The following is a 17,675-nucleotide window of genomic DNA, read 5'->3' as shown; positions in this document are numbered from 1 at the left end:
GGCAATTTAGTAGATATTCTCACCAAATATCATCCAAAAAATAGGGAAAATGCTCGGCTACCAATTTAGCACCCATCGATCAAACTCCCCGACCATTATTATATGAAGGTGTAAATGAAAATGATAAAATTATATAAGTACAAAGATATAAATGAATATGGTCTATTTATAGCACTAAATTGCCTTTTTTCAGTAGATTTCGAAAAGAATGGTCTAGATTTGGACTTCGTTAGGTACCACTATGGTATCGCAACATTTTTCAAATGAATAAAACTTTTATACTAAATCCTAAGACCCGAAAGTATATATATAATACCATTTAATTGATAATATTTTTTCCTTAACTACCAAAAGGTATTATTGTAGGTTACGGAAGAATATATTCATTATATGTCATCTTCATAGACGAGTTCATCGTTTTCCTATGGAGGACTCAAATCAAATCCAGGGCCAGGGCCCCGGCCCCATGGTCTAGAAGCCTAGCTCATCGGCACATCAGATAGCTGGCGATGTGGTTAGTTGGAGCCAAAACAAGCCATAAAAACGCCATGGATTCCCAAGAGAACATTCTCTGAAGATAATTGTTTCCAAATTCAAAGAACTGAGGCCACTATTCATCGATGGTGGAGCGCGAATCTCATCTCTGATGGAACACCACAACAATTGTAAATCCCGGAACATCTATCTCGAGGAACCAAAAATGGAAGCCATATGCAATAATGTCCACCCATGTCATAGAATACCATTCCCACCCCAACATCATGAACAATACAATCTCCAAAACCCATTAAACAAATGCAGAGAATCATAATAGTAAAACATTTGCACTTCATTATAACAAAGACATATACGTATTATATAGGATTCTCTGTCCCTTAACTTCACCCAAAACAAAAAGGGCCTACAAGGGGCATATCTTCTTTCCTCCATCTGTCCCTTCTCATTTGTTCAAAAGCCAACTAATCAAATCATTATTTAAGTTTTTGGGCATGCCATGATAAGATTCTTTTTTTCACACTAGAAGCCCTCATAATATTCAACTGCTTTTTTTTTCACAAAGTTAGGTATTTAATAAATTTTAAAATTTTAAAAAACCATTTTACCTAATTAAATTAAAATAAAGTTTTTATCAAAAGTATATTCTCAAAACTTTCATATTAAATTCCTTTTTAAGTCATAAGCTTTTTGAAAAGAAAAGTTAGTGAAACCGATATAAAAGTTTTTATTGAGTTTGAAAAAGGGATTTTGACTTTAAAAAACCTTTAATTTTTTTTTTTTTAGAATTAGGAGGGTATTTGTGTTAAGAAGCTAAGATTAATCCATTGGGTAAGAATGAAGAATAGGAAGCCAAACATGGTAGAAGTAAAGTCACTGTTTTTTCAATTATTGATTGCTAAGGTAAAAAAATTTGTTGGTCAAAGGGGTCAGACTGAGACATGTAGCTTGTAAGGCAAAGAAGTAAATTGAAAATTCTCTTTCCCACTCTGGTAAAAAGAAAAATAGGATTGAGATAAAGGCCACTTCATGGTGGCCAAAAGTTATCAACACTGGGTACTTTTTCTTCACTCTTCCATATTTTAAAAATATTTTTATTGATCTGTTTAAGGATTGCATAGTCTGAAGTCATTTGTACGTCAACCCATGTGCCTGTTTCAACCAAAACCCAAATCAACAATCAATTGATTCATGGCCACCAATGGATGGAGAAAGAAAAGAAAAATAATATTAATTCTCAAAGTGCTCTGTTGTATTAAATACTATATTATTTGCAAATATTCCTAACTTGTCAGCAGTTAAATGGAAACTTCAGTTGGTTTGGTATGTCTAAATAGAAAAAGAAAATAATTTTTTCTAACAAAAATATTAAAAAGGATTATATGTAAAGTGGGAGAAAGTGAAGGGGTGCTTTTGAGGGAGGTAGCAGCTCATAAATGGTGGAAAGGGAGAGCAAATGGTGGGGCTGTGATTCTGTGATTCTGTAGGAAAGGAGAGCACAAATACAAAGAGGTGAGAAAAGGGTCTACTCTGTATTCATAGTAGACTGTACCCAAAAGCAAGAAAACTTTGGATTTTGCTACTGCACATTAAATTCATCATATCCCTTTCAAGTTTCTGAGCATTTATATCATTTGATTGTGTAATAATTCCACAAGATCTGCACTCTCAAAATTTCAAAGCTTTATTGGGTCATAACAAGGCAGAGTTGTGTGTGTAGAGTGTAGAGAGGAGGCACAGGCACAGGCAAAGGCAAAAGCATGGAGGTGGTTCAGATGCAGAGAAGGTTTGTGGAGTATGCAGCATCCTTGTTTCGTGAGGTAAGGCACAGAATGAAGTAGATACTTGAGCGAATCTCATATGGGTTTGTTTTGTTGTTTTCCTTTTGATTATGGGTTTGGTTTTTTGATTTATCTGGTGGTGGCCTTTTGGGTTCTGGAAAATAGGGGTTCTTGGATGGTCAGTTCACACAGCTTCAGCAGCTGCAAGATGAGAGCAACCCTGATTTTGTGGTTGAAGTGGTGTCCCTCTTCTTTGAGGATTCTGAGAAGCTTCTCAATGATCTGTCCAGAGCCCTGTAAGGATCCATGGTTTTGCTCTCAGCCTTCTGTTTTTCTGTCTCTTTCTTTTGATTCTTTCTCTTCTGAGTTTGATTTGATTTTTCATATTTTGACGAATACCTAAATCTTCATTCTATGATCTTGGGTTTTTCTCTTTCTTTAATCACTTTGTTCAGAGCCCTAGATCAGCAAAATGTAGATTTCAAGAGGGTTGATTCCCATGTTCATCAGTTGAAGGGCAGCAGCTCCAGGTATATGCATGTATATATAAAAGTTTTCTCCCCACCCAAAAAGTACAAGAGAAAATAAAACATACAGCCTTAACCTCAAGAAAAGATCTGCCTTTTTCGCTTTGTGGCCTGTTTCAAGACCCCCAGTATGAATTTTTATGGAGAGACATCCAATCAAAGAAAAAGAACAAGGACAAAAGCCCCACCAAAATTTAAGCTATTTCAGATCTAAAACATAGATTCAAATTGGGACTTAAAAGAAGTTTGAATAGAAAGAAAAAGAAAATTTTGGTGGGTGCTCATTGCTGAAACTGGTTTTTCTTTCTATTGTTGCCAGCATAGGAGCACAGAGAGTCAAAAATGCCTGCATTGCCTTTCGCAACTACTGTGAGGAACAGAACACTGATGCGTGAGTTTCAACCTCATGTGTACACATTTTTACAACTCTTTTTTCAATCAAACATCTCTGAATCACCAGGCTTTATACTTTGTGCAGGTGCCTGAGCTGCCTGCAGCAAGTGAAACAAGAGTATTCCCTTGCGAAGAGCAAGCTTGAAACTCTCTTCAGGGTGAGTGCAAGAAGCCTTTTGTTAAAGGACAAAACTAACTTAGAATCAGGCTTTCAAACATCCTTCTCGAAGTCTGATTGTTGATCTGTTTGTTTTGTTTCTTTGATGATTGCAGCTGGAGCAACAGATTTTGACAGCTGGTGGGTCGATACCAATAATGATGGAATGAATGAATTTGAGGTTTTTAGGATCAGGGAAGGCGAGAAAATTGGTGGGGGGTTTGTAGAAAGCTAGCATGTATGAGTTTCAATTTCACTTGCTCTCTAAGGTGTTTCTTTTTTAAGTTTGTGTTTGTATGAATCTTATGAATGAGAGATAGGCTTTTGCATTTGGTGTTACCTCTCATTCTCAAGTTCAAAGCTCAAAACAGCTTCTTTGCTGTTTTTGCTTTTCTTATTTACCTCGAGATTTTCTTCCATTAGCACTATCATCATCTATGGATTACAGATGGCTTCCAGTCTGAAGACCCCATGATCCACACTCTGTAAGTCTAAAACCCATCCAGGATAATCCCTATAACTGAATAAACCATTAACTTCAGACTCAATTGATCAAGAAACTTACCCTGAAATGACAATATGTAATCTTTATTGTTGATTTTAGTGGAATCACGTGGTTTGGTTTTTCATATCTTGAAACAAGAACTCTATATTGGAACTCCATTCAAATGAGGATCTGATTACACTTGTTAAGATAAATTATTTTTACAAATAAACAGAAATGACTGGAATGCTAATAATCTGAGGCCTTGAGGCCTTAAGATATGGTACTGGTTGCCATTGCATGGTTTGTACTTTATATAATTGTTGCAATCTTTATGTTTTTTTCCTTGTCTTGATCTTTGATTGAAGAATTTTGTAGAAAACAACAAAACATATCACCTAATCTTTTTTGGATGGTTGATTATTTGTACAAGTAATGATTATTTGCCAATAAGAACAGTTGTACTAGCTGATTCAATTATGGGTTGCAGAGCCCTTAAGTCCATGGAAAGGGAGCATTAAGGGAAGACTTTCCCACATGATTGTGGGTTGAAAGTGGATTGGGAGAAGATGAGGACGTAAGGGGGGGATCCATTTGCAAGGGTCTGAGATCTGAGGATGTGAGGTCAATTCTAATCTGTTGGGGCTGTCTCTTTGTCTGCTCTGAAGATTTGGACGGAAACGTGGGGATTAGTGGTAGTACAGTTCCCACTTTTAAGCTTTCCTTTTGCACATGATATCCCCCTTCTCAAGAATCAACATCACCGACCCTTTCTTTTCTTTGGTCTTTGTTTATTAAAGTATTAACTCCATGCTCGGTTGATGAGAGGCCAAGGAAAACAAAAACAAAAGAAAATCCTCTTGACAACAAAACATAGAACAAAGTCACTCTAACACAACCCAAAATATTTATTTATTTATTTATTATTTAAAAAAAAAAAAGACTATGAAGGAAAATGAGTCCATCACTATAATTTGAAGTTGGGTATGGATCTGGAAAACTCAACTTTAGCGTAGAGTGGTTGATCATTTTCCTGAACCCAGTTTCTTTAAGAAGGCTGAAGGCTAGAGTGTTGGCTAATGAGCCCAATTCTCCTCTTAATTGTGCAGTCTCTTGGGCTAGAGTCCCATTCTTTTGGAGAGTTCCTGCAGTCTTCGAAGCATTTCTTCCCTTTCATGATGACATTTTCCTTCTATTTCATCTAATTGTTCTTGAATTCTTGAGGGTTGTGGAATGTGGAGGGTCTTCCCATTGCTTGCTGTTGGTTCGAGTTCACACCATGGTTGACTAGGTGGCCTTTTCATACTTCCCACAAACAGCGCTAATCTATTTCGTCTTCTAATGACTTTTTAGGTCATCCTGTTGAATTCCCCCTACTTGCTTTTCTATTAACATAGAATGTAAGGGTAAGGGGCCCAGTTAAGTTGTCCTTTCCCGATGATCTGGTCAACCATAGAAAATCGAAAGTTTGAATATATAAATGGATGATAATGTTCACTCACCTTTAGGAGAGTATTACTTTGACTTTATAGTTGTTCATTAAATGGAATTGTGTCACCTGGATTGTTGTTTGTCAATGGAGATGTGAATGGTCGACAAGTACATCATTCATGTAGAGATCTTCTCTTGCAACCTTTAATATATATGATGACAATTATGGTGTAGCCTACGGGATGTTTATTTTGGGGCATCTATTACTTTTGTTATAGTTTTAATGTGACAATCGTCTGTTACAAAATTGATGTATCAATAGTGGAACATTCGTTGAAGTAGGGAACTTCAATAAATTCCACAGTAATTTCCCCATTCATAAGGGTCTCACTAGAATCTCTTGTGGAGAGGGTGTTTGATTTTTTATTAATAAACTTAGGATTTGAGTTTAGGTTACTTCTTGGGATCACTACCTTTATGTCAAGTATTTTTTTCCATAATGGGTTCTGTGTTTCTAGGATGTTGTAACTTGTCCCACCACAAATTAAGGATCGCATAGATTTCTACCACCTTAGCTCTTACACTTTGAGCGTGTTGTAATCTAATAAGCAACGTTTCATAATTAACTTCATTCTAGGTAGCTTGTTTTAGTTTTATTCCATTGAGGGATTCAAGACAAACTTTTACCCCAATGGATGTGATAGTTGATGACCTTATATATATGTATAATTTTCGTATTTTATTTTTTCGAGCTCAAATCTTTCGTAATATTTGGCTCCCGCTCATTTGAAAAGTCTTCCACAAAATCTACCATAACTTAGGACTTGAGTCTTTGAAGACACTGGTGTCACATACCAAATGTCGAACAATTTTATTGACCATTTTATCATACATCCTAAGAGGTTGAGTCTAGATAGGATAATTTGGAATGACCATTTAACCATTATTTCAATTGTATGAGTTTAAAAGTATAATTTTAACCTTCTATCAACATTCATAATGAGAAAGCTGTCTTCTCAATAGATGTATATTGGATTCCAGGTTCCATTGAGGCTTTTTTTTTTTTTTTTTGTGTAATAGATAGACTTTTAACTTCCTTTTTGGCTTCCTTTAATAGGTACAATTCTAAGAACCTAGGGGGATACAACCAAACATAGAAATAGAATGTCATATGACTTTGGTACTAATAAGACAGGAGAAATGATCAAGTATTGCTCAAGTTCTTCAAATGTCACCTGAAATACGTCATTATGTCCATGTCTAGATCCCTTCTTAAGTAGTGTGAGAATAAACTAACTTCTATCTATTACCCTAACAATGAATCTCTCAAGGACCACTAAGTGTTCCATAAATATTTGGACATCTTTGGTTATGATTGGTGGCATCATCTCCAAAATAGCTTGAATCTAGTCCGGGTTGGCTTTAATCCCTCTTTATGTGACAAAAAATCCTAAAAATTTTTGTGACATATTCAAAAGGCACACTTGTTAGGGTTTAACTTTATTTGGTTTTTTTTTTCATAATATAGTTAAAACTTGTGCTAAATGCTCACAATGGTCAAGTTGTTGCTTAAATTTGACTAGCATATCATTAACATATACTTCCATGAATTTTACTATCTCGTCGATCAACACATAATTTATCATTTGTTGGTACGTGGCTCCAACATTTTTTGTTCTAAAAGACATTACCTTATAACAACAAAAATCCTTCTTTGGTGATGAAGGCTATTTTTCTTAATCAGATTGCTCATAAGAATCTAGCTATCTCCACCTAAGCATCTATAAATGTAAAAGCTCATTTTATTGTCATTGCATCAACCTAGTGGTCTATTTTAGGGAGTGAGTACTTGTCTTTTAGGTAAGCATTATTTAGGTTAGTGTAGTTAATTCACATTCTCCAAGTTCCATTCTTTTTGGGCACTACTATTTGGTTAGTCAGTCAATTTAGATAATATATATATATATATATATATATATATATATATATATATATATATATATATATATATATATAAAATAAATCCCATCACTAAGAGTTGTGCTACTTCATCAATGATGGTTTGTCATTAGTCAGGGATGTATCGCTGTATTCTTTGTTTTACAAGCACATAGTAGGAGGGTTAACACTAAGTCAATGGAAAACTTAGGTTAGGGAGATTTCAGACGTATCCTCGACCTTCCAAGAAAAGATTTCATAGTTTTCCTTCGATGATTGCTCATTCTCTTATGGGGCCAATTGACTTCCTATCATGACTTTCTAGGATTCTTGAAAAAAGATGGGCTTCAAAGTTTATGTAATGAACGACTTCCAAGGTTGGTGTTCTTATTACCTCGTTTACCGAAGTCGTTTGTTGATTGTTATTTAAAGGTCAAAAGAGGTTCAAGCTTACTTGCCTTAACCACTCTTTTATTAGCATCCCCAATGGCTATGATGCAACATGACCTTGATGTTGTTTGATCCTCTTATAGAAGATACGTTCCTTTTTTAATTAGGAATGTATGTTTTGGTGGTATGAGGATAATGCCACTTACATGTCATAGATCCATGGTCATCCCATAATGATGTTATAATGGGATGATTTGTAATTATTGAGAATAATATGAGACAAGTGATTAATCCTACAGTTATGCGCAAGGTAATTCCCTCAATTGGATTAATGAGAGAATCATCTAGTTCCACCAAACAACACATCAAGGGGTGGAGCATTTCATAAATAGGCTTATCTATTCATAAATAGACAAATTCAAGAAGTCAATCATGTTTCCTTGTTTGATTAATACACTCTATACTTTGAAGTTTTCCATTTTTTAGAGTGATGAGTAGATGTTTACAGTAAGGAGTCTTGATCATTTGCAAATTGTCATTAGAAAAGATAAGTTGTTGCATGATGTCATGTTGTAAGCTATTTGCACAACTAATTAATAGGTCATCCACTTTCTTATAGCTTACATTTTTTTTTTGCCTTAAATTCTCTAATTTCCCGTCTCTAACGATTTTCTACCATTATAGTTAGTGGTGATAATATTTGGAGGTATCTTCTTTGGTAACAAAGGTAAACTTTCTTCTTTATATTATTTTTGTCCTCGTTGAGTTCCTTTTTGTTAGCAAGCTCATCTAGCTTTCTATATTTGATCAACTCTTCAACATATCACTTTAAATTTTGATACTTGTCATTCTCATGCCTTTGATTCTCATGATAATCACAATATTTATTGGAATGACACTCCACTGCCCTTGCTGGCAATGGTACTGGTGGGCAAAAATACTAAGGGTTCTAATTTCCTTTAGGATATGTCAATGAGAAACATTTAATGGTGTGTAGGATGGAGAAGAACAACCTTCTCAATAGGGTTCAAAAGTACCATTTTCTTTTTTGGCTTCTTAGCATGATTTTCTTTTCTCTTGTTCCCAATCGAGTAAGGAGCTTAGTTCGATGATTCTTTAATGAGATGAGTCACTATTGAGCTAGTTTTCTTGATTTCCTTCTTCCACGAGTATGACATATTTTATGGCCTTTGAAAATTAGCACTTGATAGTGTTTGGTGGTGATTTGGAGAGTAATCTAAAGAGGCCAAATAATCATTCTTTGAATCATGACTACAACTTAGGTCTTACATTTTTGAACCTAGGAAAGTTTAATTCTAAACCTTTAGATGTACGCATATTAATTCTCCCCTAACTTTCCATCCTTGGAATAATGCTTATACTTTTAGTTGTCAAATAGATTCTATGTATTGAGTAGTGAATACATCTAAGCCTTTGAAGCTCAAAATTGTCTTAGGCAAGAGTTGGTGAAATCATATTAGTGTTAGCCCTTGTAGGCTAGAAAAGTATACTTTTCACAACAATGGATCATTATCTTATGCTAATATCATCATCTATCTCAATTATAGCAAAAGTTTAAAGGGGTTGCCAATTCCATTAGACATGTTCAACTAGAGAGTAACAAACCCTTTAGGGACTTCCCCTAATAGGATATTCTAAGTGAAGGTAGTGGAAGTGATTCCCCAAATAGCTTATGCTATCATAAGCTCCAAGGCTTGCAACAATGAATGTTGTTTAGTTAATTTAGGTCATGTTGGCTTGCAACAATGAATGTTGTTTAGTTAATCTAGGTCATGTTGGCGTGCAACAATCATGGGGTAGTGAGTAAGTTGAGATCAGTTTAAGTTGACAGAGTCCAACTCTCATCCCTTTCTTTGCCACTAATCATTTTTCTAAATTTTGTTTCTTTGAGAAGATTGAAGGCTAGAGTGTCAACCAACATCATTTAATTCTCCTCTTAGTTGTGCATTCTCTTAAAACCATTTTTTTTGGATAACTATTGTATTTTTTAGAGCAATTCTTCACTTTCACAAGCGAATCTTCCATCTATATCCTCTAACTACTCTTAAATTCTAAAAGGTTGCGAAAAGTCGTTCGCCAACTAGGTGGCCCTTTTATGCTTTCCATGGATGACACCAATTTGTTTCACTTTTGCTAACCTTTTAGGTTGCTTTTTGAGATTCTCTCTAGTTGCTTTTTTGCAAATACAAAATGTTAGGGTAGGACGACCCCTTTCCATTCAAAGTTTTAACAAATGGATGATAGTATTTACCTAACTCTAAGGGAGGATTACTATTGCTTCATAGCTTTTCACTAGATGGAATCGTGTCGCTTGAATTACTATTTGTTACTGGCAACATAAATGAATATTTATTACAAAATTAGTGTATAGTTCAAACATCCATTATGTAATAGTTTAACTTTATACCAATCGTGGTAAGCATATCTGAGAAGGATCATTTCACATTAAATACATCATGATGAGAGTGACTCACTTTTCATGGTTACATTTTCTTAGCATAAAGCATTGCCTTTTTCCCATTTGAATTCTAGTTTGACTTGTATCTTTTAACCACATCTGTCATTCCTTCCACACATCCCTACATTTAATAATTAAATTTCTTAAAGTAGTAAGGTACCGTGTCCCCAAAGGAGTGGAAGAGCGTGGCACATAAATGAGAATGATGTGCTTGTAAGTGGATGCTTAACTGAAATTAGTGTTAAGTAAAATATATAGTTGACTAGGACTTCTCAAATGTGAATGGTGAAAATATATTAAAGAAGATCATCTCATAGCATGATTCAATCAACTAAGCGGCAATAGTCTACATGCTATTATTGCACTATAAGATATTGTCTCGGCAGATTTCTAAGGCATTATGGTCTTAAGATTTCCAAAGTTTAGGCATATGCCTGAGCAATGAGATGACACCATGGAGGAACGTCTTTATCATAACATTTTCACTTCTTATTGCGGGCGATATGTCACGTCTTTATCAGAATATTTTTCCTTCCCATTTCAGGCCATTGTGTAGGTAACGTTTCCACAAGCGTCCAAAAACCTGTTCTGCCTAGAGTTGTATTAGCATGGAGGATCAAGACCCCCCCCAAAAAAAAAAAACTCACACATATTTATGGTTAAAAAAAGTTCATATATATATAGTCTATGTTGACACGATCATATGTAAACTAGACATGGTACCATCATCATGTTTTATACAATTTTTAGGCTAAATAGACCGACACTCTTGATGGTTGAATAACTCGATTGTTTTATACATCTAATACTATTTGTAATGATCCATTACCTCCCATGTGTATATCATCCACTTTGAGTTAAGGAGTTCTCATGGTTTTAAAACATATCTACGTGATTAAAAAAAACTTACACATATTATATTATGGACTTTTTTTCCCAATTCGATATCAGATATCACAACCACGTACTATGAGATTACGAGCATTTAACTCTAACAAGGGAAAGTTTTCAATGGCTACTAAAGTCTCGTTTGTCATTGGATTTTTGTTGTTTTGCTTTCACTCAACTGAAAGAGAGCAGAATGACTGTTTTTATTTGAATGTTCATCTACAGAAAGTTTCTGCTTTGAATCAAATAAGCAATACAAATGAAATATGTGGTCTGTCAACAAGAAAAAGAATCAATTTCTATTGTCACAGAAACTTTTGCCCATTTCCCCAAGGCCTTCAACTACTGGTTTCAGTTCGATTTGGAGGTGTAGTCCAAATTCTTTTCTGTTCTTCAAAGCTTGCTATCACAGCAGACTGCTTTTTATCACCAAGTCGATTTGCAAGGAGATCATAATACGCCTTCGGGTTCACCCTTCTCAATAGTTTGACTAATTTACCTTGTTTTTCATCTATAGCAAGTTGCCCATCCATGGATTCATCTCCAGTTGCATAGAGTTTGATGGGCTTTGACTTAAAGGTAGCATTCAGGAAAGAATGGTCATCAGCCAAGACTACTGCACCAAGAATTTCCCCCAAGAATGTATGCTGCAGAAGATATACATTCAGTGTTCTAAGTTGCAGAAGATAGTTTTTTTTTTTTTTTTTTGAAAAATATCCCACTACCCAAAGAGCTTACAAGATACAAAAGCTTACCATATGTCGATATCTATGATGCTTTTCTTGCAAATGGTGCAGCGTTGACAGCAAACGACGGGCAAACAGAGCTTCAGGTGTCTTCTTGGTCTGGCACAACCTTCCTATAATCTTAGGAAAAGAACTCACTCTACGCTGGGCTCTAAGTGGGATGAGCTTTATGTCAAGATCAGATTCGAACACAGTCTTTGCAGCAAAAGGGTCAAGATACAAGTTGAGTTCTGCATGTTCATTTAAAGGAACAGAGAAGACATTTCCTTTCGTTGTGCCACCATGGCTGATGTGCCCTCCAACTACATATACATCCTGCAATGAAATTTACAATATAAATATCAATTAATGCAGATACAGTGACAAAGATTTCCTTTGTAAGAACACATTAATCCAAAATTTTCAGATCGCTCATCTAACTCAAATTCTTCCAAGTCTGTTAGCTACCATGACCAAACCACCAAGAGTATATATACCTAGCCAGTTACCTGAATAAGAGAGGTAGTGTTTTTCCTCGAGAGAATAATATTCGCTAACGTAGTCAGGGGTCCATTTGTCAATATGGTAATCTTGGATCCTGAATCTAGTGTTTTCAATACAGAATCCCATACTTCTAATGCTAGCGGTTGTCTGAGTTCAGGGTGATCAGTATCTCGAGGAGCTCCAAATTTTACAGAGTTCTCTGCAGTGTACCTGGAAGAAAAGTCAACACTTTAGCCTAATTTTTTCCAGTACTCAAGTAGATATCTCAAAGAGTATCCCACAAAAATAAATTCTACTCCTACCGACAGACTCCGGTGAGTGTCAGTGTGGGAGAAGTAATGCATTAAATATAGGAATGGGGTTTTAATGCATTTACAATGAAGAAAATTGCAGGAGTGGTTAATACCTTCTTGGGCTTCTTGGCAAATGACGAGCAAACCCATAGAGAGTATCAGAGTCCAGAAATCCGCCACTGCCATGTGGGATGGCCTTGACATACTTGCAGTCTCCAACAGAAGAGAAGATTGGATCAGATTGGTTCATGGCATATACGTCTCCTAGACCAACAGGAATGTCATCACGCCCCATCATATGCAGTAAATCATAGATTATATCTATGGTTGCAGCATTTGCCCAGCCTGTTGGACTTACTAAAATTGCCTGGATGAAATGAGATATAGACAATGAACATCAAAACTACTTTCTTGATAATTTTCTATACAAATATTTGAATTGGAAGGTACTAGTTGCCATTTTCATTCAAGTGACATCTAATTCATGCAAAATATTATCAAGATCACGAGATTTAAATTGGACTGCTAATATTGCAAAACATCGAAACTAGGAAAAATGGAAGGCCAATCTTACCTTGAGGTTGATCACTTCAACTGGCACTTTTAGTAGAAAGAATAAAGCTAGAAAATCTCCCGCACTCATATCCATATCAAAGACGACATTTTTCCCCAGTTTCTTTTTTCCAAAATCTGGTTTATAGAAAACTTCTTTGAAATAAGGAAATTGGTTTGTAAAGTTAAACCTCCCACTTTGCTCAGGGCTGTTTAGAACCTGTTTGCCACAAAAGAAATGGTGTTATCCTCACATGCCTCTAACCCAAGCTTAATTTTAAGACTCAGGAGATATGGATAGCAAACTGCAAAAAATTCCCAGTTTTTTAAAAACAAATCCAAACACAAATACAAAAACTTACATCCAAAAAGCTCTTATAAAATTCTCTTTCAAGTGGACTTTTAGCATCCTGGTTAGGTTTTGCTTTTGTAGCAACAAGAACACGCACTCCTTCTGGACCGGTTACCTCCTTTGTATAACCATCCTGATTAATTCCCATTGGATTAGATGGTGGATGAAATATGCCAATAAAAAGGTGAGGAGCTCCCCACAATTTTAGGCAATTTCTAAGAAGAATTTGTTTTCTGAATGTCACCAGAAAGAGAAAGCAGCTACCTTACATCTCCCTTTCCCATTTTCTGTAAGGCAAAATGGGTCTTGAAGACTCTTCTGGACATGTCCACTATGCACTCCCCCTTTCTTTAGATTGAACTTGGGAATTTTGAGGCCATCAAAGAAAGGATTTGAGCCATCAGATATCCCATAAGGTTTGTTTGAAGTAACAACAGTAATGTTCATATACTCCATTTCAGCAAACTCATTTTCCCCATGATGGTTCTTCTGTGAGTGACGCATGATTGAGGTTGCTATACCTGATGTAAAGGAGTCCCACATGAAATAGCTCTGCAAGAAGTTCAAATTGTAGTTATTAACACATTCTAATGTATCTGAAAACTATCATAATCGAATATATACGTATGAGAAACAATGGTTTCATTGTGCCATGGACCAAAAAGATATCCTTCAAAGCATAAAAAATAGAGAGACAAAGAAAATGTCCCTAAGACAATCTGACAGAGAGGCCAAAACAGAAAACAAAACTTAAGGTTTTTATGTGGAAAGGTTTTTGATAGCAACAAAGATGAGAATTGTGAAGTACTCTTAAGAAATTACCGTGTAGTATTGGTCATCAAACCAAGTATCTCGAGTCATTTTCAAGGATTTGAAGCAATATTGTGCCTCATATGTTTTCTGGTTCTGATCAAATGCATCAAAAAATTCCTCGTCTATGGGGATGGTGTTTGTTGCATCCAGGGGAACAAGGGTGAGTGGAATTCCAGAATGCAGTACCTGCAGTTAAAGAAAAAAGAAATGTTACTGCTAAATGCAGATGTTTTAGCTTATAAAAGACTGTTAAATTTATAAATGGTACTACAAACATCTAAACAACTGCCCTACCAGGTATGCAGCAAACGGGTCTCCAAAAATATTGAATTCTGCATATGGATTACTAGTGTAGCCCGTGAACAAATTACCAGGGTCACCACACTGTCGAGGCTTGCACGTTGAACTGGCATTTTTTGGGCAACAACCAGTCGGATTCTTTGACCTTACGCCGCCACCCATGACATAAATGTGCTTGATATTTTTCTTTAGATGTGGATTATTCATAAGAAAAATGGCAAAATTTGTATGTCCTCCTATAACAAATACATTAATGGGGCCTGAAGATATAGTGTCAATCATCACTTGCTGAGCAGTAGGCTGTTGAAGAGGATGATATTTCCTGCTCCCCTGATTTCATCAACAAATTTATGAGCTATATACAAATAATATCACCAGCTGGACAACAAAAAAAAAGCCTTAATCTTGGCTAATCAGGGTGGGCTAAATAATTTGACCAAAAAGGATAAAGAAAAGAGCTCATATGTCAATGTAAATGGGATTCACTGCCATTGAGGTTCAGACAATAGCCTGCAACCACAAAGGTCCCTGATTCAGTTCCAGGCTCCCTGGATTAGAACCGAGAACCATTAGGACATAGAAGAGGAAATAATCAAACCCCATTTATATATCAATGACAAAACCCTTTTATACTTAATAATGTGATGTACCTATCAAATCAATTATTCTGGATACTGAAAGACCAATGGCTAACAATTGCTTGGAGCAACATTTGAACAAATCGATCTAGCAACCAACCATGATCTAATCAGGTTTAGAGAAGCAGATAACCGGTCTAGAAATCAAGAAAACAACTCATGAGAAAAAAAAACAACCAATTCGCTGCTTGACTACGGAAAAAGTCTACTCTTCTACTCAGTTGTCACTCTGATCTCATTACCTTGTCACAAAGCCACTCTAGTTGCCATGTCCTACATTAATCCATTTACAAGTCCAAAATTTACACCTTTAATCAACAGAAGCTTCACAAGAGGATGTGATGGTCATAAGGTTTCATACCTGTGGAAGGAAAGCCTTTCGGATTCCATAATTTGAATCAATATCTAGTATCCCTCCAAAACGACCTTTAGGAATAGCTTGTCTATATCTACAACCTCCTGTTGTCGTGAGTCCCTGTTATGAAGATCTTAAAGTATTAGAATCATTGGGAAAATCAAGAACATGAGACCCAACATGGAGTTTTAGCCAATGTCAGACACCATGCATGCTAATCTTAAGAGAAGAAGACAGGGTACTCCTTAATTTGAACCTGTTCGATTATAGGAAGATATCCACCAACATTGGGAAGTATGGTACCATCTTCACGAATTCCACCCTCACCTCCCACTCCAACAGGGATATCATCGCGACCCATCATATAAAGCAAGTCATAGACTTGATTCACAGCGTGCCCCGCATTAGTCCATGCATTTGTGTTGATAGTGATCGCCTGCAATTAGGTAACAACCAAGGTTACAAATTACGATTACAGTCCAAAATCATAGACATGGCATGATGCATAAAGCAACGAATCAGGACACAGAAGTGGGCATCCTCCTTTAGTAGTAAGGAATTTCCCGAAAACAAACTATGTTGAAAAGCTGAAATGGTCAATCTGAGTAATTCAAATCCCCAATCAGCAGGTCCCTAAAGGTACATTTTGCCAAGAGAATTCCAAGAGCAAACAACAAAATGGTTAATTAATTATGCTTTGAAGATCTAATGCCCTAATAAAAAAATGTCTCAAAAGGCTCAAAAGAGGCCTGTGGTACAACTTTCTTACAAAGCAGCCATCCATATGAGTTGACTCAAAAACAAATACCCTCCTCTCTTCCATCCAAGTCCACCAAATTAAAACAAAAATTCAAAAAAAAAGAAAAAAAAGACATTTCAACAAACTTTAACTTGAGCACAACTTTTGGATGCTTCAAAAGGGAGAAGTGAGAACTGGTACAAATTGGATTCAATGAGATGAATCATGGAATTGAACATCAAAAGAGCATTCAAAAGAAGCACAATCAAAAGAAGTCCAATATTAATAATAGCAAAAATGATGACAACTATGACTATAGTAATGATGAAGACAAAAACAAACCACACCAACCATAAGAAGAGCTACAACAGTGAAAGATGATGAACCTGCAAATCAAACTCTGATCTGTTAAGCTTCAAGAGGTACAAGATAGCGAAGAAATCATCGGTATCCACATCCGTATCCAGAAGAATTCTATGAGGCCTCCCCTCCACTGACTGTCCATCACCTCCCAAAACTACTCCAATTATCAAAACCATGACCACCCAAAGATTCCTCAGAAACAACATTTTCTCCATTTGAACCGCAACCCAGAAATCTCCTCTCCAGGCTGTCAAAAACACCAGTTTGATCAGCCCAAAACTGTTACATCAATCCCATTCATGAAAACACCAAGAACACAAATCAAAAAAAGCCAAAAATATTAACAAATAAATAAATAAATCAACACCCAAGTTGAAAAATGAACTGGGGATTCAAGATTGAGGCGGTTCATACGACTCAACAAAAGATATGACACCAATGAACAAAAAGGAAAAAGGAAAAAGGAAAACAAACTACGAATGAAATGGCTGAGCGACAGACGAGTAAACGCAGAGAGAGCTTGAATATGAATGAATATCCATAACATACATGGAAACAGAGGAATTGTGCTAACCGGGAATGAACCGGAATTCACGCCGGAGGCGGGAGAAGCGGCGGTTTCCGGCGGCCGAGATAATGGAGATGCAATCACGACCTCATTACTGGCACTAGATTCTTGGAAGAAAGAGAGAGAAACAGAGGAGTTTGGAGAGAGAAAGTTGAATTTTATAAAGCTTTGAATTCTATTAAGTACTTGTATCAGGGTAATTAAAAAAGAAAAATATCTAGGAAATTCAAAGAAAAAAAAAAGTGTCCTTACCTTAACAAATTCTACCATAACGGTTCTTTCTTTCCATCCTAGTCACTAACAAATTTGCCTAGACCAAAACAAATTATTAATAATAATAATAATTTGGCATCATATTTAAATAATTGAGCATTTTTCATTTCATGGTACAATGATTAAGGAACATGGTCAAAAAAGTCACCTCACCCTTACCTTGTGTGGGAAAAACCTCAAATGGGGTTTGTTTTTCCAAAATGCCCTCTTGATTACCCTTCTTCCTTCTTGCTTTTT

The 17,675-nt window shown here is 35.9% G+C and overlaps 2 protein-coding genes across 5 annotated transcripts; one reads left to right on the top strand and one right to left on the bottom strand.

Moving 5' to 3' along the window:
- The first annotated feature begins 1,868 nt into the window (after positions 1-1,868).
- Positions 1,869-3,772, top strand: LOC117913910 (histidine-containing phosphotransfer protein 1-like). Of its 2 annotated transcripts, XM_034829027.1 has the most exons (7): positions 1,869-2,007; positions 2,216-2,315; positions 2,442-2,563; positions 2,729-2,806; positions 3,123-3,194; positions 3,282-3,354; positions 3,470-3,772. In XM_034829027.1, exons 2-7 carry the CDS (start codon positions 2,256-2,258, stop codon positions 3,521-3,523), a joined length of 459 nt encoding a protein of 152 aa, XP_034684918.1. In that variant the 5' UTR covers positions 1,869-2,007; positions 2,216-2,255; the 3' UTR covers positions 3,524-3,772. The 2 variants fall into 2 exon arrangements, with proteins under 2 accessions (XP_034684918.1, XP_034684919.1); XM_034829028.1 differs by lacking the exon at positions 1,869-2,007 and having other exon boundaries at positions 2,027-2,315.
- Positions 3,773-11,087: 7,315 nt separating this feature from the next.
- Positions 11,088-17,315, bottom strand: LOC117913863. Of its 3 annotated transcripts, none has more exons than XM_034828954.1 (13): positions 17,147-17,315; positions 16,621-16,844; positions 15,752-15,931; positions 15,502-15,615; positions 14,497-14,832; positions 14,212-14,388; positions 13,654-13,941; positions 13,400-13,522; positions 13,060-13,257; positions 12,599-12,852; positions 12,198-12,402; positions 11,719-12,024; positions 11,088-11,610 (listed from the first exon to the last, which is right to left on the bottom strand). In XM_034828954.1, the coding sequence occupies exons 2-13, from the start codon at positions 16,810-16,812 to the stop codon at positions 11,302-11,304; spliced, it is 2,682 nt and encodes an 893-aa protein (XP_034684845.1). In that variant the 5' UTR covers positions 16,813-16,844; positions 17,147-17,315; the 3' UTR covers positions 11,088-11,301. The 3 variants fall into 3 exon arrangements, with proteins under 3 accessions (XP_034684845.1, XP_034684847.1, XP_034684846.1); XM_034828956.1 differs by having other exon boundaries at positions 16,621-16,876; positions 17,172-17,315; XM_034828955.1 differs by having other exon boundaries at positions 17,172-17,315.
- Between the last annotated feature and the right edge of the window lie 360 nt (positions 17,316-17,675).

Source organism: Vitis riparia, chromosome 5 (assembly GCF_004353265.1).
Source record: "Vitis riparia cultivar Riparia Gloire de Montpellier isolate 1030 chromosome 5, EGFV_Vit.rip_1.0, whole genome shotgun sequence".
Classification (NCBI taxonomy): Eukaryota; Viridiplantae; Streptophyta; class Magnoliopsida; order Vitales; family Vitaceae; genus Vitis; species Vitis riparia.
Note: the sequence above shows the minus strand (reverse complement) of the source record. Positions and strands in the feature narration are given on the sequence as shown.